General features: G+C 45.2%; 1 protein-coding gene across 4 annotated transcripts; it reads left to right on the top strand.

The window, feature by feature from the left end:
* Positions 1–577: 577 nt before the first annotated feature.
* Positions 578–22742, top strand: ERGIC3 (ERGIC and golgi 3). Of its 4 annotated transcripts, XM_055713507.1 has the most exons (13): positions 578–735; positions 886–956; positions 1472–1559; positions 2838–2957; positions 6785–6878; positions 8029–8194; positions 9858–9915; positions 13433–13464; positions 14104–14200; positions 15551–15615; positions 18087–18223; positions 19188–19243; positions 21885–22742. In XM_055713507.1, the coding sequence occupies exons 1-13, from the start codon at positions 648–650 to the stop codon at positions 21962–21964; spliced, it is 1152 nt and encodes a 383-aa protein (XP_055569482.1). In that variant the 5' UTR covers positions 578–647; the 3' UTR covers positions 21965–22742. The 4 variants fall into 4 exon arrangements, with proteins under 4 accessions (XP_055569482.1, XP_055569483.1, XP_055569484.1 ...); XM_055713509.1 differs by lacking the exon at positions 886–956 and having other exon boundaries at positions 582–735; XM_055713508.1 differs by lacking the exons at positions 9858–9915; positions 13433–13464.
* Positions 22743–23965: the final 1223 nt, after the last annotated feature.

Genomic DNA, 23965 nt, shown 5'->3' with positions numbered 1-23965 from the left:
TTTCCCCTGCACAAGTAAGCCATTATGAGCTGTTGCACGATTTAACCTCTTGAGTTCACAGCCCTTCCCTGTGATGGGAAAGTGAGCCGTTACCGGAATGAAGGGGTGCAGAGTACGTGGCAGGGCTGGAAGGTGGAACAAGGGAGCGGGTCTTTCCTCCTCCTGCCTCCCTCTCTCTCCCCTCCGTACTCCGGCAGCGGGTACCCTCCCGCAAGGAGTTGCTTTTTGCTCCGTCGCCGTGCCAGCCGGTCGGAGGGGCAGCTCGGTTGCTCTCGGCAGGGCGTCTGTAAGCAAGTGCAGCGCCTTGCAGGGCGGAGTCAGCGGCGGGCCGGGGGGCTGTGACACCGAGCGGCAGCTGCTCTCGGCCAGCAGCTTCGCCTCGGGACCGAGCCCCCCCAGGCAGCCGCTGTGGGCACAGCCCGCACCCCGCGGGCGGCCCCCGCAGAGCCCCGGGGCCGGCAGGCTGAGGGGAGCCCGCGGCGGCACCGAGCCCCGGCCCGGCGCGGAACGGCAGCCCAGCCCCTCCTCGGCCGGCTCCGGGCCGCGCTGCCCGGCGGGGCGGGGCCATGGGGCCGGGGGCGGGGCCGGCGTCGGGCCCGGCCTGGCCCGGCCACGGAAGTCGCGTTTTTTCCGGCCCGCGCGGTGCTATGGAGTCGCTCCGGCGGCTGAGGCGGTTCGATGCCTTCCCAAAGACCCTGGAAGACTTTCGGGTCAAGACGTGCGGCGGCGCGCTGGGTGAGCGGGCGGGCTGAGGGCGGCTGGGGCCCGGCGGGCGAACCCGGCCCCCGCCGTGGATACCGGCCGGCCGGGGGGGGACGTGGCAGGCGGGCGCGCGGCCGGGACCGGGACTGGAGGGGCTGACGGCGGTTCTCGTCTCTCCGGCAGTGACGGTGGTCAGCGGGCTCATCATGGTGCTGCTTTTTTTCTCGGAGCTGCAGTACTACCTCACCGAGGAGGTGAGGAGCGGTGATGGGGCGGCCCCGGTGGCTCCCTTGTTGGCGGCGGGGCCCGGGAGGGGGGTCGGCCCGCGGCGCCCTGCCGCCCCCCCGCCGCCTCCGGGTGCCCGGGCAGCCGCCGCAGCTCTGCGCGGGGCTTTGTCTTTCCCCCAGCCGCCGGCCGGGGCCGTGGCAGCGGGCTGGGGCCGCAGAGGCCGCATCGGGGCCTGCGGTAACGCTGTCGCAGGGGGGCGGCTTAGGAGCCTCTTCAGCCCCTGCGAGCGGGCAAGGGAAGGAAAAGAAAGCCGGCGGCGGGATCCCCACCCCTTTCCCCCCACCGATTGATGTCTTTCTTTATAAAGTATTACAAACGGGGGAAGGTGTGGGAGGCAGCAGCTCAGGTGTCTCGCTGATCCTGTGTCTTGACAGTCAGCTCCTGGGCCAGAGCAGCCGAGGGGAAGAGGCCTTTGGATTTGCTTCCCAGTGAAACGGCTCTCTTTTTTTTTTTTTTTTTTTTTTTTTTTCTTTGTACCTAGGTTCATCCGGAATTGTACGTTGACAAATCAAGGGGAGATAAACTGAAGATCAATCTAGATGTTACTTTTCCACATATGCCTTGTGCTTGTGAGTCGAACTGCTGACTGTGGAGGGATAACTTTTGCACTTGCCGAGGGCCCAGAAGTTTCCATCTGCCCGCTGCTTCCAAGTGCTGCGCTGCTGCTTGGGCAACAGCCGGGGAGGAATTGGTGGTGCCTCGTGGTTACGCAGCCAGGCCTGCTGGGCGCTTAAACCAGCGCGTCCAGTCGGGCAGTATTATTTTTCTACATTGTAAATGAGCCTGAGGCATAAACCCGCTTACATTTCTGTACGGCAGTGTACTTGGTCAGGGAGCTCAGTCGCGCTGACAGAGCTGGCACAGAGTTCCCTTGGGACTCCAGACTTGACTGTCTTGTTGAAAGGCTCGAGAGCCTGCTTTGGAAGTCACTTGGCAAGGCACAGCTTTGCCGTGATTTTGGTACTTGAATTCTGACTGTAATGTCAATGCCATGTGTTAGCCTTTCTCCAGAAGTTATAAAAGCAGAATGAGCGTTAAGAATCTGATTACCTTTTAACTAAATTCAAAACAAAGTTGCGGGATGAAGTGAATGGAAGTCCTTCAAGTCTGACTGGGTATTACTGCTATGCATGTTATCCGCCTGTCTACCGATCGTTCCTGCCTCTTGTTCAGTTGTGGTAATTCCTTTGGGTAATGCGTTGGGCTCTAGATGTAGTGAATCTTGACTTCCTCCTGACCCCCCGAGGTGTTACCGGTCTTTGCCTTCCTTAATTTTAAAACGGTGTGGGAAGGCTAGAGAGACTGGAAGCCTCGGCTGTTGTGTGTGGAGAAGCTGTCGGCCTTCTAAGAGAGCATGTAGCCAGCAAGCGCATCGTGGTGCTTCGGTACCGAGCTGATACCACAGGCCTCAATCTTTTTGTGAAAAGAGATCACAAGGAAATGTGCTGATGTTGAAGGGGGAGAGGTGGCGGGGGAAGAGGTAGGAGGCAGCTTTCAACCAATTTTAGGCTTAACTCCTGTGTTCCTGAAAATGGTTCTGGGCTTTGAGGGGTTTGCTTTTGGCTTTTTGCCTTAAGCGCGTCTACCTTTCAGGGTAACGCTTTCTTGGAAGTTGGAAACGGTCCTTCTGGGACACCAAACCAAACCCTGTACCTGGGAGGGCCATTTAGCATGCTGCATTGTGCGTTTTATTCCGTCGGTCACTTGACCCTAGCCGTACACGCTCTCCCAGTTTGGCACATTCTTACCCTGCTGGCTGAAAGATTCTGTCTTTTCACTTCCTCAGCTTGTCACAGGCCATAACACTTGTGTGTTCATAGACCGCTTTCCTTGCTTACTGCTTTCAGATTTGAGCATCGATGCCATGGATGTGGCAGGAGAGCAGCAGCTGGACGTAGAGCATAATCTGTTTAAACAACGCTTGGATAAGGCTGGCAATCGTGTGACTCCAGAGGCCGACAGACATGGTAAGATGCTATTCTGCCATTTGTGGATGGATGCTCTCATAGCCTTTCCATCGCCGTATGCCTGCTATGAGGTTCATGGGAACAAGTGATGGCTGAATTCACAGCGTTTTAAACGCCACAAACTCTTGAAGAGTTTATAGGACACAAATCTATTACACTGGCAGATCAGACAAGCTCCTCTGTGTGTGTGTGTGTGTGTGTGTGTGTGTGTGTGTGTATATATTATACTCGGTACTTTTGCGAGGCAAGTCTCTGCCTGGTCCCTCTGAAATTGGGACAAGGACTCATTGATGCATTTCAGGAGCAAAGCTGCTGAGTGAACGGGCTTTTCCTACTAGGAATCAAGCAGCTGGTCTGGCAAAACTTGACTTTGGTTGCATCTTTAAATCCTGGTAGGCTGGCAGATGGGACGAGCTGGTTAGAGGAAAGAGCCTCTCTCCAGGGAAGGCTCCGCTGACTTGACCCTTAAGCCTAAGCTATCATCTTACTGCGTTTATTTTGCGTGTGTCAATGCATACCTGATAAATATATTTCAGTTGATATATCAATAAGTTACAAGTTGGAGTAAGTGGTCCTTGGCTACATAAAGCTCTACTCTGCATTTTTTACATGTTATGACTTACTGTTGTACTTCAGTACAAACCGGGAACGATTCTGGTAGTGTTGCAAGGTAATGATAATAGTGTCCCCACTTTGTTTTTCTAAAACGTGAGCTCTTTATTATCTGTTCTGGGAGATAGTGTAGTTCCATGTATTGGCATGAACAAAATTTGCTGATTTGTTTTAACTCAGATTTAACTTTTGTGTTCTTGAAGCTGAAAGACTAAACTAAGCCAAGAGCTGAACAGTGGGTAGGTACAAGAGCTTCTCCTGTTGTCACGGGAATGTGGTGATTATGTTCTTACTATTGTGTCACTTAGCAGCCTTTCTGTATTCAGAGGCTGTGGCGTTACAAATGTAATGTCTCGGGATAAACCCCACTTTTCTGTATCTAATTCTCTGTTAACACACATAGGCCTCCTGCCTTACTTATGTTGCCAGCCTCAACTGGGATTACTCAGTCTGAAGCGATTGCTCTCACTCCTTATATTATCAACACAGAGGAAGAGAAACCTGAAGGGAGCAAACCATCTCATCCAGAAGAGGCATTTTGAAAGCAATCAAGTTCCATTGCATGCAACAAGCAATTTCTTCTGCTGTCTGGAAAAGGGACATGGCTAGTTTGATTTCCATCACCAGTGTGGCATGTTAGATAGGAAGTGTCCACTCATCTTCATGAAACTCTATGGTTATCAGTTTCTATTAGTAACACTTGGTTCAGTCAGTTATTTAAATGGCAACTATATCAGTATTGACTGTTAAAGGAAAAATTTACACAGTCATAGGTACCACTGGGCTTTCTTTAGTCACAACTCAGAGCTGGGCCACCACCCCAGTGAGTGGCAGAGAACCAAGCGATACAGCACAGCTTATATACACTTATCAAACCATTAGTCAACATCTGAAGTTTGTAGCAGTTTCCTTTGGTCCTGTCAGTTCTGCAAATCCATCGCCTGACTGTCCCAGGTGATTCATCTCCTCGGCTCCAGGCTCTGCCTTGGCTCCAGGCTCCTCCTCTGATCGTGATCTTCTTTCTGCCAACTTTAACTCACACGCTCCTTCAAGCGCACTTAGTCTTTGAACAAGCAATTCCTATTCTCATATACTATTTTTTCTAAAAACACTTGTGTTTCTGAGAGCACCTGTGTGCACAAATTGGTCATCTAGTGTTTCTCTGTTCTCCCACTGACTAACTGGCCTGGGTTTTAAACCAGCCTTGGATTAGGGCTACGCTAGGGATGAGGCCTGGTTCTGCCACTTAGCTGCTTCGGCACTTTAAATTTCTTAGTTAAAAATACATTTTCTGTAACATTGACCTTAAATTTAACAAAGCATACCTAAATATTATGGAGTAGTATGTGGAGGCTTTTCCTGATCATAGTTACATTAAAATAGTTAATAGCTTAATGATTTCCGTGGTAGGTTGCATTCTGTGCTGGGATGTCATCTCATTCATTTCTATTGAATGACAATAGAGGATTGGATTTTTTATGGGTGGTTCTTACTGTTTCCTTCCTTTTAACATGAGCGGAGTTTTCCTGTGTCATGTGTCATATCTGCATGCAGGCTGAGGACCATGTTAACAGCAAGAAACTTTGCATGTGGGGTTTCATTTACTGCAGTTTCTTTATAGTATCCAAGCTGTGTGCAGTACCTCTGGGTGCTCTCTGAGACAACTCCACAGGCAGCTACCGATTGCATTCAGAAAGCTGTTACTGGTTGCTGTATCTTGAAAGATTCTGTGTGTTGTACAGGTGTTCTTCAAATGGCAGGAATCATGGCTTTGACAAAGCGTAGGAATTAAGCTGCATTCTTCCTGACACTATCTTTTAGTGTAATTACAGGATCAAAACCCATACTGGTTGAATTCCTATGTGTACTTTCAACTTGTTTGAATGTTGTAAGCTGTAGAAATTAAGTCTCATACCGTTGTTTAAGAATGGGTATATTTTCCTAAAAGTTTTTATTTGCTTGATCATAACTACCATAAAGTATTTGATTAAAGAAGTGGGGTTAATGATTGATTTTCATGCATATTTCATACTTTCTAATTAAAATCTCTTTTTTTCTGTGGCTAATACAGATGTCTTTAATACTCACTTCTGTCCACCTGTTATACTTCCCAATCTCAACAAAGAGGGTCCTGATAACATTTTGTCCCCTCGGCAGTGTCTGACTTATCACCTGCCCCAGCCTTAGTTATCCAAGAAGCCACCTTTTCAAGGCTTGTAAGAGGGTAGTGCAGCGGTACCTAGAGAGTGAGCCTTAGAGGGCTTCTGTAACCCAGCAGACTTGGTCTTGTCCTTCAGGATTTGTGAGTGAAACAGCCTGGTTTTAAGGGGCCTCTTCTAATAAGAACCCATGTTTTTGAAAATTTTAGACATGCAGTTCCTTGGCTCACTTATTCCGAACTCCAAAATTTGCAGACCTTTGGTATTTATTTTGGTTCTTGGAAAAACAAAGGTCCTGTTTGAGTTTTCTGGAGGCATGTCTTGCCCTTTGGCGGGTTTCAGCTGTCACCAGCTCTCATCTCCTCTTTTACGAGTCCCTCTGCAGCCTTCTGCACTTAAGAACATAAAACTCCATGAGTTTGTGCCCCAGCTGTACTGCAGCTGTGCATTCAACACACAGGTGGCACAGACACTGGCAGAATTGTAAAGTCATGATGAAGACAGAAATTCCTTGGAGATTTCTAGTAAGCCAGCGGTTAATGTGTATGCATTGTCAGCATCGTTTTTCTGGAGGACTGAGTGTCAGTTTTCCGCTTGGGAGATTCCCACTCTGATCTAGTTCCACAGCAATGTATAACTGTGTTCCCTACGTATCTTGGGGTAGGATTACCCGTTACGCCCTGTTGTCTGCTATTTAAAATGTTGTTTGTGTAACAGGTCCTGTATCAGTTGCAATTTGCTGTTTGTGTCTGCTTTAGACAAAGTTTTAACAAAGCCTTTGTGCAAGTAACATCTGATCAGCGCTCCAACAAGGCTTTCAGGTGACTGGTTCTTTCTGTGGAGGGTGTTCTTCAGATGACAAATGCTACTCTGCTTGATCTTACTTTGCAGCTCAACAGGTTCTGCATTCTTTCAGGTGAGCTTCGGGTGCAGGATGCGCAGCTTCTGACACAAAATCATTTCATTCATGTGTAGAACAGTTTCTGTGCATAGAGCAGAAGTACAAGATAGTGTTTCTAGACATGCCTCGTGACTTTGAATCCTCTTTTGTCTTAGAACTGGGGAAAGAAGAAGAAAAGGTGTTTGATCCAAATGCTTTGGATGCCAATCGCTGTGAAAGCTGTTACGGGGCAGAGTCAGAGGACATTCGGTAACCTTTACATCTTCTTAGTGCTTGAATCCGTACAGTTAATGTGGCATACGTGGGTTGGGTTTTTTTTCCAAAATGTCTGTGAAGATTTGTGCAATGAAATCCTCCTGGGCACCTGTTCAGAGAATGGTGAGAGCTGTCGTGTTTTAGTATGCCTATGCTGCACTCATGATTGTTAAGAGCATGTAGGGTTAGGTTGTATGTTTTGTCTGCATGCCTGTTTAAGGGCAGTAGCACAAAGATTGTATCTCAGCAACCTGAACCTTTTCTGGGATTATTTGGTGTCCAGAGGGGAGCTGTGTAAATTACTTTACCGTTCTGTGAGCTGTCTTGGAATAAAACCTGGTAATGGCTTTGCCTTCTCGCTTCTGCTGCAGGCTTTGCATCCTTATGGGAGGAAAGACCAGACACCTGTCACTCACACAAACGATGGGTGTCATTCAGTGTTTCTCATTCCTTCTACCTGCAAATTTGTGTAAGAATGGATTTGTGATAGTCTGCAGGTTCGGGACTATCCTTTGCTATTATTGTCTCTGTAGTAATTTACTGAGACCCATCTGTCAAGTTGCATCCTTCCCCAGGGAGAGATGTTTCCATCTTGAGGGATTTATGATTCCAGGCTTCAACTTTTTGTTTTGTCCAGCACAACACGGAACCAAGACAGACAGTTGTTTTTTCTGGTGACCAAGATGTTGTCCAGAGGTAGAAGAGCAATGCAGAAAGTTTGCTGTTAACCCTTCCTCCAATGTTGGCAGTCTTGCCCTAAAAACAGAGAAAGGGAGGAACAGAAACAGGCAGATGCTTTGTTCACATGGGGAAGTTCCAAGATGCTCAGAGATGTGGGACACTGATGTCATTTCTGCAGCAAATTTCTTTGCCGAGGATTGACTTGGCTGTCTGAATGGACAACTAAAGCCCTCTTCAGGCTTAAGCGCTGCATTAAAACAGCTTGTACCCTCGTGCCGAAATCTCAGAAAGTACGTCAGGAAGCTCAAGCTCCTTCAGGAGCATTAGACCACCTTTCAGTGTTTAGTCCCTGATGTTTGCATCATTGATTTGTTGAAATAGGATCCACCAGGGATTCGAGTCCTGAGCTGGAGTGTCTCTATCTCGCTGTAAAGATGAGAAGATGATGCTTATGCTTTTGCAGGTGTTGTAATACTTGTGACGATGTCAGAGAAGCATACAGGCGACGAGGCTGGGCCTTCAAGAACCCAGATAGCATAGAGCAGTGCAAGAGGGAAGGATTTAGCCAGAAAATGCAAGAGCAGAAGAACGAGGGCTGCCAAGTGTACGGTTTCCTAGAGGTCAACAAGGTGAGAGATGGGTCTTGCCATGAGCCTGTTGCATGGTGGTGATGGGCATGAGAAGGCACAGTCGGGGCATTCCACTCCTTTTCCAGCTTTAGGTGTTCACAGGTCTGTATTAACCCCTGGGCTCAGCAAGGTGCTTGTGCCTGTAGAGGGATTCAGTGGGAGAGTTGGGAAAAGCACTGGGAAGGGGCTAATTCTCTGTTTCATGAGGTGGGCTGGATGGAGAAGCTTAGCTTTTTCTACCATCTAGCTAGCGAGTCTTTTTACCAAAGTTTCTGGAGGAGGAGAGGCAGCTTCTTTGAGGTTAGATTGTCCCACCTGCCCTTCTAGTCTCAAAGCAGAGACCACCAGCAGGTGCTGGAGATAACAGTAACCAACAACTTGTCAGCAGAGGTGCTGGAGGGAGTGAAATGTTCCCTTCTTTAGAAAACCGGTGGAAGCAAGACTTGGAGTTGATTGTCAAGGTTGAAGATATTCAAAGAGGTGGTTTTTTGCAACTGGTGTATGAAAATGTAGTACAAGATACACCAGATGTCTATGTAACTACCCTGTCATTTGACAGGTTACCGAGCTCAAAACACTTGGACGTGCAGGTTACATACCCAAGTACGTTCTGGCAGTCAGGCCCAGGCTAATTTTTTTTTTTTTAATTCCAAAATTTGGAGGGTTTTTTACATCTTTGTGTACTATTTCTGGAGACAACATTCTTTATTTCTGAAAAAAAAAAAAAACCCAAAACAAAACCAAACCCACCCGTTCACTCATGAAGCCAGACATTGTGATTTGAGCATCATCATGGGTGCTGAACCATTACGGGACCCTTTGTCACAACGTGTGATAGCAAGAAAGATTGAAAGATTCAAAGGGGAGTGCTGTGGGTAGCAAGAGTCCAAGGGTGGGTGTCACTAGGGAAATTTCTGGGGGCCACTGTTAGGCACTTCTGCGCATCTCCATTCTCATCAGGTCCGCAATTAACATATGTGATAGGTTTGCACAGACATCAAAGTTGTAATGTAGCATGTGAGCTTGATGCATTGAAATCCTCCAGGAGAGGGTGTGTATGATTGCTAGTGAGTGTCAGGGAGGACTGACATCTAATATCCATATCCTTTTCGTATTCCAGGTTAAAATTTTAACAGACTTTGTCTTTTGGGGGATATTGGGGGGTTGTTGGTGTTTTTTTTTTGGGGGGGGGGAGGGTTGTGCTAGGTTTAGTGCGTTTTTGAAAGCAGCTTATTTTCATGGATGCATATATAGGACCACTGCTGTTTATTGTATTAAAGGTTTTCTTACCCTACCTGCTCACCCTCGCAGTTACTTTCTCCACCCCTTTTCTGCAATACCTTTTTATTTCATACAGCAGCAGTTAGTTCCCTCCCAGTAGACTTGATTCCTTCTTCTCATTTTTATGTCCACTCAAATACTATGCATAGAGCAGTTGTTGTCAACATCAGTATGTGCTTATGGCTTTCCACATGACTGCCTGTGAGGAAGAGGGGAAATTCATACCTCTTTTAGGACAATATCTGCTGGTGTTGTCACCTATGAAAATGAGTTGCTTATTGTCTGTCTCATTTAAACAAAAATTTGAAAATCCAACCACTGGTATGACTGCTTTATTTATATAGATTCAGGCCTTTTAATGAAAGATTACCATTTCCTGCAGGTAGCTGGAAATTTCCACTTTGCACCAGGAAAAAGTTTCCAACAGTCTCATGTGCATGGTAAAGTATTTTCTTTTTCTGCTTATTGTGACCTTTAGCTTCCAAGCATTTCTGACCATTTCCTTTGAACATCTTTGCATTGCTATCTGTGATAACAGCAGCACTGTTTCAGGGGGGAGGACATTGGTAAAATTTTGTTAGAGATGTTTAGAACCATCAGGAACTAATAGAAAAATGTTTTCTGAAGATGCCGCCACATGGGTGTGGGAGAACATGGAGGAGAATGTGTCTGGGCAGTCTCTCAGCCTCACTTGTTCTACAAAACCTTGCTGCCCTGCAGTAAAACAACCTGGAGTATGGTGTTGGGTCCAGGACCTGAATATCACTATCTCTGGAAGGGATATTTTGGAGGAAAGCTGTTGAGAATTTTAAAGCAATTCAGAACTTTCAGAGTAAAATTTCAGTTGTGAAGGACTTCCTCAGGTATATAGAAATACACAGTGGCCGGAATGACAGTGGTAGTTTACAGAATCATAGAAAGGTTTGTGTTGGAAGTGACCTTTAAAGACCCCCTAGTCCAGCCCCCCTGCAGGAAGCAGGGGCATCTTCAATTAGATCAGGCTGCTTACAGCCCTGTCCAACCTGATCTTGAGCGTTCCCAGGCACGGGGCATCTGCCACCTCTCTGGGCAACCTCCACCAGTCTTTCACCACAGTCATAAAAAATTTCTTCTCTATATTTAGTCTGAATCTACCTTCTTTTGGTTTAAAACCACTAAGGCCCCACTAAAATGTCTGCCCCCATCTTTCTTATAAGCCCCCTTTAAGTAGGGAAAGGCCACAATAAGGTCTCCCCAGAGCCTCTTCTCCGGGCTGAACAACCCCAGCTCTCTCAGCCTGTTCTAGGAGAGGTGCTCCAGCCCTCTGACCATTTTTGTGGCTCCCTTCTGGACCTGCTTTGCCAAGGACTCCGGAGCCAGATACAGTACTCCAGGCGGGTCTCATGAGAGCAGAGGGGCAGAATTGCTTCGCTCGACCTGCTGGTCATGCTTCATTGGATGCAGCCCAGGATATGGTCAGCTTTCTGGCCTGTGAGCACATGTTGCTGGCTCGTGTCCATTTTTTCATCCACCAGTACCCCCAAGTCCTTCTCTGCAGGACTGCTCTGAACCCCTTCATCCCCCAACCTATTGATACTGGGCTGGGGGGGGAGGGGGCGGGGAGGAGTTGCCCTGGCCCAGATGCAGGACCTTGCCCTTGACCCTCATGAGGTCACATGGCCCCACTTCCCAAGCAGAGCACTGGGGGGAAATGTTTTGGAGAGCCCGAACTCCATTTATGTTAAAATGGGTCACGCATGATGTAACTAGCGTAACAGGTTAGTTAATGACTGGTCATTCTCAAGGGGTGCCCTTGAATTTCTCTGGTGCTGCTCTGTAAGATTTGTCACCCTTGCAACTACTCAGCTCACACTTCACATGCTAACAGCTGATCACCGCCATCATCCTGTGCAGGGTTGTAGTAGAGCAGCTACCGGGAGGAGCATCCCTGTCCCTCCCTGTGCATCACTGCACGGTGCCAGCACAAGCATTTGTGCAGCTGTGTGATTAACCTCACTTTGGAGCTACTCTGACTGGAAGAATAGCCTCACATAAAAGCAGTACTTAATGTTTCAGCCTGCTGCATGGTTCTCTGATATGGTTCACCTCGAAGGGAGAGTGGGACAGGAATGGGCCATCGACAGAAAGATGTGGAGACAGGCTGGTTTATTCCTTTGGCAATAGGTCCAGTTTAAATGCCGATCCACCAGAGCCAAGTGCTCTGTAGAACTTTGTTATTTGTTGAAGGTTACCCTGCTGGTGTCTGTGCAAAAGCCAGCGTTCTTGACATTTCACTGACAGCTAAGCCACTTAACTCTTGCCTTAACTGCAGATAGTATTGCAACATGAAACAGGGTGTTGCTGCTAGCCATTAAGAAAAACGGCACAACGTAATACCAAGGCCGCTTCTCCCTTTTTTCCTTTCTCTGGCCACCATTTCACATGTATTTCCAAATTTTTAGTAGGAATTTCTTTTTTTAAATCCAAAGGAGTTCCTTGATCCAGTTGCCAGCGCAGGCACGCAAACCACTGTGTTTGTATAAGAGACAGCAACAAGAGTATCTGAAGCCAGTGCAGCTCTGAGCTCTTTATAATGCAGAGCCGTTGTCTTAATTCCAGTGACTGCAGCCTTAGTTTCTGAGCATTGAACATTTTAACTGTGAAATGGAAGGGCCTTTCCCTAGATCAGAGCATTAGGAGGAGTATAGTTTAGGCTTAGCATTTCCTTTTTCTAACTGTGTGTTCTCGGTTCTGCATGCATATCTCTTTGGGTTTAGTAAGGGGTTTGTATAAATGCAGATAAAGCTTCTCGTGTTTTATTGATAGATGTTAATGGAAAAAAACTGAGTTCACAGCACACTCATGCTGAATAAATGTTTTAAAGGAGAGACTAGTTCTGGACAGTTCTTTAGTGTTCTGGCCTGTCTTGTGCTAGGCTGTGTATCAGAAACCCTTCAAGGGAGCAGCATTCCTGAGCTTTGTTAATTGTGTAGTAGCACTTGGTGATCTGACTCCACCAGCTCCTAAATAATAAATAGCCCACGATTTTTGAAGCGTGATTTTCTTTGCAAAGGTGAAAGCTGAGGTCTGGCTTCCTGACCAGTGTTAAAATGCACCATGGCCTCTGGCTGCTTTAAGATGATAGTGTGACTTCAGACGAACCTGGTAGGAGCAATACTGAAATCAAGTTTTAAGTTACATTTTCATCCTGAAACTGATGCTTCTGGCATTACATAAAGTAATTTAAGTAGCCAACCAAAAGATATCAGTTGCCTCCCATTGCCCCTGTTTTCCAGCTGCCTTTGGGTGTGTGTGCTGCTGCTGGCATTGTCACCTTGCTGTATGCAGGAAGAGCAGAGAGAGGGCAGGCCAAACACCCCAAACCCTGGCACTGGTAATAGTCACCTTGGTCCTACCAGTTGTTTGCAAATATCCTGCTCAGGCTCTCCCTGCAAAGACTTTCCCTTTCCCTGTGTGTTGTCTGGGCAGCTGTAGCAAGGCTGATTGATGGGCAGAGCCGCTGGGAATTGCTAAGATGATGATAATTTCATTAGGGCACTTGCTCAGTTGTTAGTTTAGATCTGTTGTGCCTCTGTGTTTTACAGTAGTTAGAGAAGTTTTGTGTATCAGTTGGTGACAGAGATAACAGTGAATTTTTCCTCCCTTGCCCCTGGGGTCTTGTTTTTGCTGTAGATTAAGAACACATTCAGATAAAGACCAAAATACCTAATCTGAAGTAACCCCAAATTAGATACTTTCATTCCGTGTAGCAGTGGCTAGTCTATGTCACATGGAGAATTGCAGCAGTTTTATTTATCATGTGCCCTACTGCAAGCAAAAGAGAAACCCAGGTGATTTTCATGTCATTTTAGATCTCGGTGGAAATGAGAGGAGCTCTCTTATAAGCTAGAATAAGGTAAACAGATATGTTTGTTATCACAGTGTGAACTATATTGTTAAACTGTTCTTCTGTTACAGTTCACGATCTGCAGAGCTTTGGACTTGATAATGTAAGTGTTCCCAAGATAACGTTCTAGTTTTCTTGGTCTGTTTTCCTTCTGGATTTCCCTCTCTTTGCCACATTAAGATCCTAGTGTACTGATCCCAGATGGATTTGGCCTTACGAGTCTGAGCAGAACCTAGCACCTGCTTTCACAGAGGGCTGTGAAGGATGGTCTGGGACATCTGCATGTTGCTTGGCAAGCCTTTTCCCCTCTTCCCGAGACTGCCTTGCTCCTTAGCTATGCTCCCCAGTTTCCTGAGGCTGATATTTTCACAGCTGCTTCTGGATCTGGGAGGAAAGCAGATGATGCCCATACCAGTGCCACCAAGGCAGCTGACAGCATCGTGCTCCTATGGCAGGGAAAGCAGTAGGTGCAACAGCCTGTGCTGTAGGTGGAGGGGAAGGGCACTGGCGTCTGTGTGTTTCCAGCAGGAAAAGGAGAAAGTCCACATCCTGGAATCTCCCATGAATAAAAAAAGAAGAGCAAGTATGTCAGAGTTTACTGGTAGGATGTGCAGAGTAAGGGAGGACCTGTCTCTTTTCCAGAGCTGCACTCAGAAAAATATACAAATAATTAACTTTAAGCTTCTTACCTTGCCCCTCGGGTGCTGTGCAGTTGTTTGAGTTATTACCATTTCTGTTTCAGATCAATATGACGCACTACATCAAACATCTTTCATTTGGAAGGGATTATCCAGGCATTGTGAATCCTCTGGATGGGACAGATGTCACTGCACACCAAGGTAAAAGCCATCTGAGAGAAATCTCTTTTTAAGTGTCTATATTCATAAGTGTTACAAAAGAACAGGAGTGAAGTTCCCAGTCAGTCCTAAACAAGAACCCTGACATGCCTAAAACATGGACTCCTCCACCTTATGCTCTTTCTGGAACAGCTGCCTCCATTCATCTGGAACAAATGTGCCAATGTGTTTTGATTCTGTGACCTTTTGGAAAGATCTTTGTTTTCGGTGTTCATGGCCTAATTGGTAGTTGCTGGAGAGCTGTGGTGTCTGCCTGACCTTGATCTACCTGACAGTAACAGCCAAACAGCTGCAGTGAAGTTGAAATATTGCTCATCTTTTCTATAGCTCCAGTTTGCTGGCTTGAAAAGCAAAGGCAATTCTCTCCTCATGCTACTGCTGCTCAAACTATAATATTGGCTTATTGGCACAAGCCTGCTTATGTGCATTTTCTGTGAAGGATCCTGACTGTATCACTTTATACACCACTGCAGAAATTTGTTATTTTTTCAGATCTGCTGAAGTCTGCAAAGTTTGTCTTTGCAGGTACTTGGGGTGCTTTTATATAATAAAGCTTGGAGGAAGAAGTAGTTTGCTTTGAGGTGGTGGTAGGTAACCCTACCGGAATCTGTTCTTTTAAATTTTCCAAATTCTTGAGGAATTAGGATTGAAGACGTGCTTTGGAAAAGAAGTGGCAGAAGTAGGCGGCAGGTCAAATTTGTGTTTATTGCAGACCAGCTAAAGATATTATATATGGCAATTATTTCTTCTGTAGAAATAGATGGATAATCTTCTTTAGGGGATTTAATAGAAAACAGGTTTTCAAAGTGACTCCTGCCTTCCATTATCCTTAAGAGAACTGAAGGAACAGGCTGGTCTGAGGCAGCAGCAGGAGTTCTCATCGTATTTTTTTCCTCAGTGATCCAGATCTTCCTTTTCATCTCCTGATATGGTAAAACCCATGCTTCTACAGCCATAAACTGTAGCGCTAATTGAAGTTAACAGAGGACGCTTGTTTAGAGCTGGTGTTTTCTTGGGGCCATGCTGTTGAAATAAGGGGTTTTACATGCTAAAATAAGAATTTTCAAGAAGTTTTCTGTAGAAAGTTTTCCATTTCATCGAGGCCAACATGCCAGTAGTTTTGGTTTTGGTTGGAACAGGAAGATTTGCTTTGGCAAAAGGAAAAGTCATGTCAGAGATTAACTTTATTGTCCTCGGAAGCCTCCAGTTGCTGTTGTGAAGAAAGATGTTCCCTGATGAGTCGAACAAAACCAGTTTGTGTCTACCTAACCTGTCAGTTAAGCTTTCAAGCTCTTCACTGGTTATTAATTTTGTCTCTGTCTTTGCTTATAGCTTCCATGATGTTTCAGTATTTTGTCAAAGTGGTTCCCACGGTGTATATGAAAGTAGATGGTGAGGTAAGTACCTTTTTTTCTCTATTGTTTTGGCAAGTGAGCGAAAGCCTTCAGACTTTCTCCTCAGATTCTGACACTGAGCTTATCTGACCTCTGGTAGAAACAACGCAACCTGTTTGACTTTCTTCATATCACCACCTGAAGCAAGAATAACAGTTTCTATGGTATAATGTTATCTGTAATGTTGCAGCCGTGATGAAACAGATCTTAGCCTCCTCCACCACACCTAGATCAAGGTGACCATGCCATTCTCATCACGTTCCCTCATGAATCCCTTGTACTGCATGCTCAGAAGTCAAAGCAGCAAGGAGATCCTAAAAATGCTCTTTGGAGAAAAACCCAAGATCAGGCTTGTTTCCAATTTAAAAACTCTTCCACAAGAGGGTGGCTAGATTTCCAGCCCTGCTTTCAGAATGTGTCCTTCTCTGGGGACAGGTAGGATAAACAAATTACCAGGGAGGTACCAGGGTGAGGCGGAAGACCCTGTGAACAGACACAAATTTATGCTCCCTTCTGAAGCCAGCCTGAGGGAGCGGAAGGAACTCTGATTTCTCTCTTTCATTTGTTTTGGTTGCCATCATTCTGCAGTATCTCAAGAGTTACAGAGAACCTCCTTTTGGTAAAAAAAACAAACCAAAGTTATTATTTGGGCCCCCATAGTCTTAGGGCAGCAAAGTGATGTAAACTGTTACGTTTCTTTTGCAAAGAACACGCCAATAGAGGCAGCAGCTCTACTTTTGTGCAGACTTCACTACCAGCGCTACCCAGTGTACTTACCTAAAGCTGTGAGGAAGAAACAGGTGCCACATGCTCTAGTACCTCTGTGAACATTCACTACAAGATGGCTTAGCTCCCTAGCTGTCTCCCAGGTTTTGGTTGCACATCTGCTATGCTGCGTGAGTGGCCCGTGCCCAGCTTTACTTTAACCGTGAACCAGTTTCCTCTGAGGTGAAACCCAGGCCTGGTTCTAGGGCTTGTTCAGTGCACAGACAGATCTACATGTGGATGAAACTACGTCAGAATTTTATTCCCTTGTGCTACACACACAATTTTATAACACTGTGCAAACCACACAGCACCGGGAACCCTTACCACCTCAGGCTCTTCGCCCAAACTTGTGCCACTCTCTGGCATGTACCACATATACTGCACGTCCATGCAGCCTGTGTTGCTTGAGGCACTCTAAAATGTAAATCACCAGTAGGTTATTACCCATTATGTCAGAAGCCGCATAGGAACCACAGGTCTGAGGAGGCACATGGCCACTGTCGATACAATGCAAGCATTCGAGTGAAGTTATTGTAGGGCCACGTGGGCAGAGCAATCTAACAATCCATTGGAAAAGTAGATGTAGTTTGTATTTCTTCATCTGCCCTAAAGACTGAAACTGTTTGCAAGACTCGGTACTCATGTGATGAATCCTTATTGTGGGCCCCTCTTTCTTCAATGCCCTGTCTAGAAAGGACCCATCTGTTCTCTCCTGGAAATTGGGTGGAAGTTACTTGCTATGAGGTGATACTGGGAGAACCTACATACCATGTTGGAAGCTCATTCTGCTTGGATTCGATGTTGGATGTTTAAAATTCCTGAATTTTAAATTCCTGTGGATGATTAAAATTCCTGAAGTACAAAGGACAGTTAATCAGTGCCCTGTTTTTATGGCCACCTCCCAGCATACCATGGCTTCTGTTTCTCTTGATGAAATCTCACATTGTACTGTAGAGCTGTTGTTCAGTCAGACTTCTGACAAAAAACTTGCTTTTTATGGTAACTATGGTTCCAAGTGTGCTGCCAGATGTGTACCAGGGCGATGTTATGCATTCAGTAGCTGGAAGCCCCAAATGTGGAATGTGGTAAAGAAACTGGATAGTATCTTTCTCAGTTTGGATCGTAATTTGTGTCAGATGGCTTATTAGGGATGATAGAACATAATTCCATTTTACAGAAACCCAATTTATTTGCTGTAAGAATAGGACTGTTAGGAATATGTGGAAGAACAGCAGGGTGCAGAGGAACGCTGCAGAATGATCTTCACTTATATAAAGATGAGCAGTCTGTGTCCTTCTGTAGGCCTGGCACTCCCCTGCCTTTATGGATTAATTCCTTTTTCCTCACTCGTGTGTGTGTGTGTACTGAAGCGTGCTTAAATGGACTACGATTTGGTAGAGGATGACATGGACTTGGGGTTGAGGTCAAGAGGGACAGCTTATGCTATTACTTGCCAGCAGAGACCAAAACAGTCCAGCCTGGAGACTGATGCATCACTCATTCTGTGGGCTAGCTGGGGCTTTAACTGGTAGCCTGTATTAAAGATAGACCTGATCCTGATGATGCTTTTTACAACTCTTTGTAACCGGTGTCAGGCCCTCAACAAGTGAGTGGGCAGGGCTTCAATGGTGTGGTTCATTGAGCTCATATAGTAGCCTTTCCTATTCCTTGTTAACAAAACATTTGCTGTGTTTGTTTCCTGCTAGGTGGTAAGGACCAACCAGTTTTCAGTTACACGACATGAGAAGATAGCCAATGGTCTACTAGGAGACCAGGGTCTGCCTGGGGTATTTGTGCTGTATGAACTTTCACCCATGATGGTGAAGCTGACAGAGAAACACAGGTAAGAGACCTTTTGGTCCATTTCATTCACTCTCCATTGATTTTGTCATTTTGCATAGCTTAAAACTCCATCCTCACTTAGGCACGATGGTGCAAGTGCCTTGAAAGCCATCTAAGCCCCTTCCCAGTGAGTGGAGAGGAAGAAGCACTCCCAGACGCGCTTACTCTCAGTGTGAACATCTGAAAAGGATTGGAGTTTTTCTGATATTACCAGAAACTTTTATACTAGTATCAAGATGAAGTGAATTGGTGTACTGAGCAGAAGTCTGATATAATGGTTCTCAGTTCAGACTAATTTCCTCAGAGTCTTTTTTTTTTTTAATGGGAAGATGATTTATATAGCATACGCATCTCACCAGCACCTACAGCAGCACCCACACTGATCAAAGCTGGTTACTTACTCTGCATTTTCTGCATGTCATAGTCGGTATGGAACCTCTTTCTTCTTTCCGAGTCCTCTGTTAATCACAGGCATGTAGTTGCAGGGGAATGGAAGGGGTTGCAGCTGTCCAATATTTTAGGATCATAATGAGGGACAGCTGATGTCTATACCTTAAAATGTATTAACATGTGCTTAGGGATTTAGTTTTTGTGTTACAGCAGCTTGCTGTACATTCTGCCTGTGGGAATGGATAAAATCTTGGTGATTAAAAGTCCATCTCTAGGTTTATAAATACAGAACTTGCCTCCTAGTGTAGCCATTGAGCTCCTTAGAGCACACTCCTTGAATGCTACTCAGTGCTGCTCAGTAGAAGTATCAGTGACAAACTATTCTGTAACCGATAGGGGTTATTTAGTTGTTAAATCTGTTAATCATCAGGTCTTAATAATTATATAATGCATACTTATCTGCTATGATGAGCATTATGATAATTATGAATTAGGTTTTATTAGTTAATTGTTACTTATCTGACATAGGGTATCTCAGCTCATGTTGGTTGTTCAAATTATTTTCCTCTTTCTAGGTCCTTTACACACTTTCTCACAGGAGTGTGTGCCATCATTGGAGGCATATTTACAGGTACTGCACCTTTCAAGCTTTTTTCTTTGTAAATTGTAAACATTTGCCATCTTTTTCTAAAATCTGCATGGCTGATAATAAATCCCTGTGTGATGCGGAGAGATGATTTCAGACTTCAGGAGGTGATAGAGCATGTTCTGTAGAGCCATGGGTGTGGCATCAGAGTATAATTAGTACTGCTGATGAATCAAGATGCTGTGGATGATGTAAGACCTATCATAATATTTCACTTTGATGCTCTAAAGGACATTTTGTTTTCAAATAATGCAGTCTTTCACATACCGTATGAATATATCTGTACTGTGTTTTTGGCCAGCTTGGGTCTGTAAGCCGACAGTTGCTTTCATGTGGAACTAAAGCCAGTAGACCCTGTGAACCCAGGTTGCCGTGAGCATAGCCATCTCAAGAGGTCTCAGAATGTGTTCCCAGACATAGGAGCTCCAGTGAGTGCTCTGCAGGGACTAAAAGTAGCCCTCGCAGCTAGATGGGGTCCTGTAGGAGAGGCTGTTCCTGCACAGCCGTTGGAGTGTCTGGGCTTCATTCTCAGTGTTGGCTTCTGAACAGCTGATCAGTGTCTGCTCAGCTCCATGTGTGTGACAGAGCCCAGCCTTGGTCCAGCCTTGCACTCCAGGTAATAATAACCCAGGGTGTTCTGAAACAGTCATAGATGTTCACAGGGCTGTGAAGGGCCAGTCTGCAGATATGGTCAGCAGATCTTACTGGACCTAAGAAGTCAGCTTCTGTATGTATCACATAACACCTGTATCAAAAAATACCTTTATCTGCAAGGTTCTCCTGTTACCTGAGGTGTCACAGTGCTCCATTAACCTGATACTATTAAGCAGAATTTCTGTCTATAATAAATGTGGTCATATTTATTTCTATGGCTGACTCAAGGAGAGGCTTTCAAAACTTATTTTCATGACAAATGCAAGTGCCCTCTAGCACTGATCAACTTTGACAGCCAGTTCGTGTTGCCATATGCCATGTTCTGAGTCTGTATTTTAGAGGAAAGATGAAATGGTGGCCAAGAAAGCCAGTAGCGGCCTGGCTTGTATCAGAAATAGTGTAGCCAGCAGGACTAGGGAAGTGATTGTCCCCCTGTACTCCTGCAGTGGTGAGGCCACCCCTTGGATTCTGTGTGCAGTTTTGGGCCCCTCACTGTAAGAAGGACATGGAAGTGCTGGAGCTTGTCTGAAGAAGAGCAATGAAGCTGGTGAAGGGTCTAAAGAACAATGAGGAGCAGCTGAGGGAACTGGGGGTGTTCAGCCTGAAGAAAAGGAGGCTCAGGGGAGACCTTATTGCTCTCTACAGCTCCCTGAAAGGAGGTAGTAGCGAGGTGTGGGTCAGTCTCTTTTCCCAAGTAACAAGTGATAGGATGAAAGGAATGGCCTCAAGTTGCACCACGGGAGGTTTAGATTGGATTTAGATTGGAGGAAAAATTTCTTCGCTGAAAGGATTATCAAGCATAGGAACAGGCTGCCGAGGGAAGTGGTTGAGTCACCATCCCTGGAGGCATTTATAAGTTGTGTACACGTGGCACTTAAGAACATGCTTTAGTGGTGGACTTAGCAGTGTTGGTTAATGACCAGACTTAAAGGTCTTTTCCAACTTAAATGATTCTGTTCTGTTCTAAAGAACTCAGCTTAGCTGTGTAACAGGTTTTGTGCTACAGGATCGAATTTATTCCACAGGTAGAGAGAATTTCAGGGCAAGACAACCACAAAAGGCAGTCATCTGAAGTGTCACTCAAAGACCAGATAATAAGGCCAGTAATTCTGTATTCTACAGTAATAAACAGAAGACTCAGTTCCCGTTCTAGTGGCTACTCTTTATATAGCATTGAAATGTGTGTCTTTGTGTACGGCCAAGTAATCACTTACTTATTCCTTAGACTGAGGTGTTGAATAAAAGAAAAAAGATGACTCTTCATAAAAGCACTGAAAATACCTTTGCTCACTGGCACCCTGTGTTCCCTCCCATGCAGGAGTTTAGGGTTCCCGCCCTGTGAAAGCTGCCCCGATGGATGCGGGGTTGTCTGGGTTTCATGGTGCAGTAGACTCTTTGTAAACTTTTCTGTGGTCCCAAACAAGCACTGAATTAATAGGCTCCTTCAGGGCTGGAGAGATTTGGGGAAAATACTGCAGAGAGAACTAAAGGCATCGGTTTGTTTTTCTTTGTGTCCTTGGAGGGTAAACATTGCAGTCTTTGATAAATGATGTCCATCAAGGGCAGCATCAGGTAGGGTAGCTTATTTTTAAGGATACTGTGAAATGACCAAGAAATGGGAAACATGCCCTTGGCAAGCTGGGTCAGTGCAATAACATGGCATAAAGCGCTCAACATCAGCTTCCTTTCCAAATTTATTTCATTCATCAGTAAGCATATGTGACTCAGCCTGTCTCTTTTTTACTTCTGTAAGAAAGGTCTTTTTTTTTCCATAATCACCTCTGCCCTGCAAGCTGGATCTTATCTGTCCTAATGAGCTGAGGTGGTTATTCTTCTGAGCAGTAGCTGTTTTCTGTTGCGGGGGAACTGGAACTCCTTTCCACTAACAGAAGGCTTTGTGTTTTCTTTCCCTGAGAGCTGTTCTCTCTTTGAGGCATGTCTGGCTTGATCAGTCTGGTTTTTTTCCTTTTAGTCGCAGGACTGATTGATTCCTTGATCTATCACTCGGCACGTGCCATCCAGAAGAAAATTGAACTAGGGAAGACAACATAAATAAGCAATGAGCTCACTCGGCAAAAAGAAACCCCAACCCTCTTTAAGGAGAACTAAACAGGTTTTTTGAAACACAAGTGATCTTCTGAGTACACAAGAGAAGAGGTTTGGAATTACCAGATAGCCCTGACTGCTCCTGCGTTACTGTCCCATCATTCTTTGTTTGGCATTAATTTCAGAATGAACTGCCTGAACCTTGCTGCTATAAAGATTAGCTGTCTTGTCTGGCTTTGCAGACACTTCTGTAAAAACCCTTTTGTGCCAGGCCATGTTCATCCAGTTCTGCCCCCTGCCCATCCCCCCACCCATCCCCCAAAAAAAGAAATGCTGGAGATACTGCATTCTGTTTGCCTCCAGGTATAATGTACTGTATTGTCATGAGACCTGGAATGGGTTGAATTTGCCATCAAATACGATTCCTAGCCAAGACCATGTAGCTTTTTTTATCTTAATGTTTCTGAGTGTGCTGATGCTGTATACCAGACCTCTGTGAAAATGTGCTGAATCCCACACGCTTTCCTTCCAGCTCTCCTGGGCAATGTGATGAGACCTAGCACCTGAGATGTGCTTACTGTACCATGGAGCATTGCAGCTGCTCCAGATTGCTGCTCTTGTGAAAAATGCAAGTTGATGTTTCAGAAAAAAAAGGGTTTGGAGTTTTAATTTTTAAATCTGATTGTGTTTTTCACTTCCCCCCTGTTTGTATTTTGAAACAAAGTCCATCCTCTGTCTGTTTTGGTAAATCATTTAGAAGAAGAATTAAATTATTTAAACTAACCCTGGTACTGAATTGGAAATTATAATTAAAAAACATACCTGCATTGTGGCAAAATACGTAGATACACTATTTGTGGTGGGTGGGTTTTTTTCTTTTTAATGATCTACACAAGTGAGTAAAGTGCTTGGTATGTGAAACTATATTAGGAGTCATCTGAAAATATGAGGAAAAATAAAATATTGTGGAGGCAATACTAAGCCAAAACGTACCACTCTTAAATCTCAGCTCTGGGTGTGCTGTGGTTTTGACTCTAAACTTGGTCCAAGCAGTTGGTCCAACAGTGCGCAGTGAGTGTGACAAGCACAGGATCAGATAATGTAGAGAGAAAGCTATTTTATAATGCATTTGAACTTGATTATAAACCAGGGAATATAAAAATCTGTGTTTTTTTAAACTGGGAAGAGAAGCAGTTTGAGGTGTCTGTAAGAAGTCTGATTAATCTCCAAGCAAGAATACTGAAAAAAATGGGTTAAAAAAAAAAACACAACCACAAACAAACATTTGAAACAAGGATATTTAATAAATCCATCAGGTCAGGATCATACAGTACCACTACAATGTAAGGGAAGTGATATAGTATCTATATGTTACATAAGGAACAAAAAGTTACTCGAACAGTTTCAGTCCCTCAGCAGAGCACACAGCTTTGTAACTAAATTTGAAAGAATAATCAGGAGAGGGAAGATGAATGGAAATAATGTAGCAAGAGTTTAACCTATGCTTGAACATTACCAGCTAATCGCTTGTCTGAGGTAAGAAAGCCAATTACTTCTAAATCTCAGAAAACCATTGAGGAGCGTTGCACAGAGCACTGCTCAGCATCTAGAGAAAACAGGGGGAAGGTGAAGGGGCAGGTCAGCGCAAGACTGGTACCGAGTGTGAGGAAACTGGATATAATGGAGAAGAGAAACAGAAGACACAGAGAAATGGAGATTCTACCTGGAGAGGCAGAAAAAATCAATGGAGCTAATAGTTAAGTAACACAGGCTTCTGCTGTAAAATGGGAGCTTATGAGTAGGAGAGGTGTGGTGATTTTAATAGACTGAAAGACAAAGTGACCAACTGCCATGGGAAACTCAGTCTCATTCAAGGATATTTGTGTTTGAAGCTCCTTTGGGGAGTTCAGTCTCCAGGGTTTGCAATCTTGTTCTGCAGGGTGGGGCTGAGATAGATGGTACTATCTTCTCGAAGCAGTAAGGGCTCGAAAAGTAAAGCAAATATTA

The sequence above is a fragment of the Falco cherrug genome, chromosome 6 (assembly GCF_023634085.1).
Source record: "Falco cherrug isolate bFalChe1 chromosome 6, bFalChe1.pri, whole genome shotgun sequence".
In the NCBI taxonomy this organism is placed as follows: Eukaryota; Metazoa; Chordata; class Aves; order Falconiformes; family Falconidae; genus Falco; species Falco cherrug.
The sequence above is the reverse complement of the archived record's forward strand: the minus strand, read 5'-3'. Positions and strand labels throughout refer to the sequence as shown.

Coding starts and splice junctions, on each gene's coding strand:
- ERGIC3 (XM_055713507.1), top strand. CDS start 648: ATGGAGTCGCTCCGGCGGCTGAGGCGGTTCGATGCCTTCCCAAAGACC. Junction 957..1,471: donor AGTACTACCTCACCGAGGAG/GTGAGGAGCGGT, acceptor CTTTGTACCTAG/GTTCATCCGGAATTGTACGT. Junction 6,879..8,028: donor GCAGAGTCAGAGGACATTCG/GTAACCTTTACA, acceptor ATGCTTTTGCAG/GTGTTGTAATACTTGTGACG.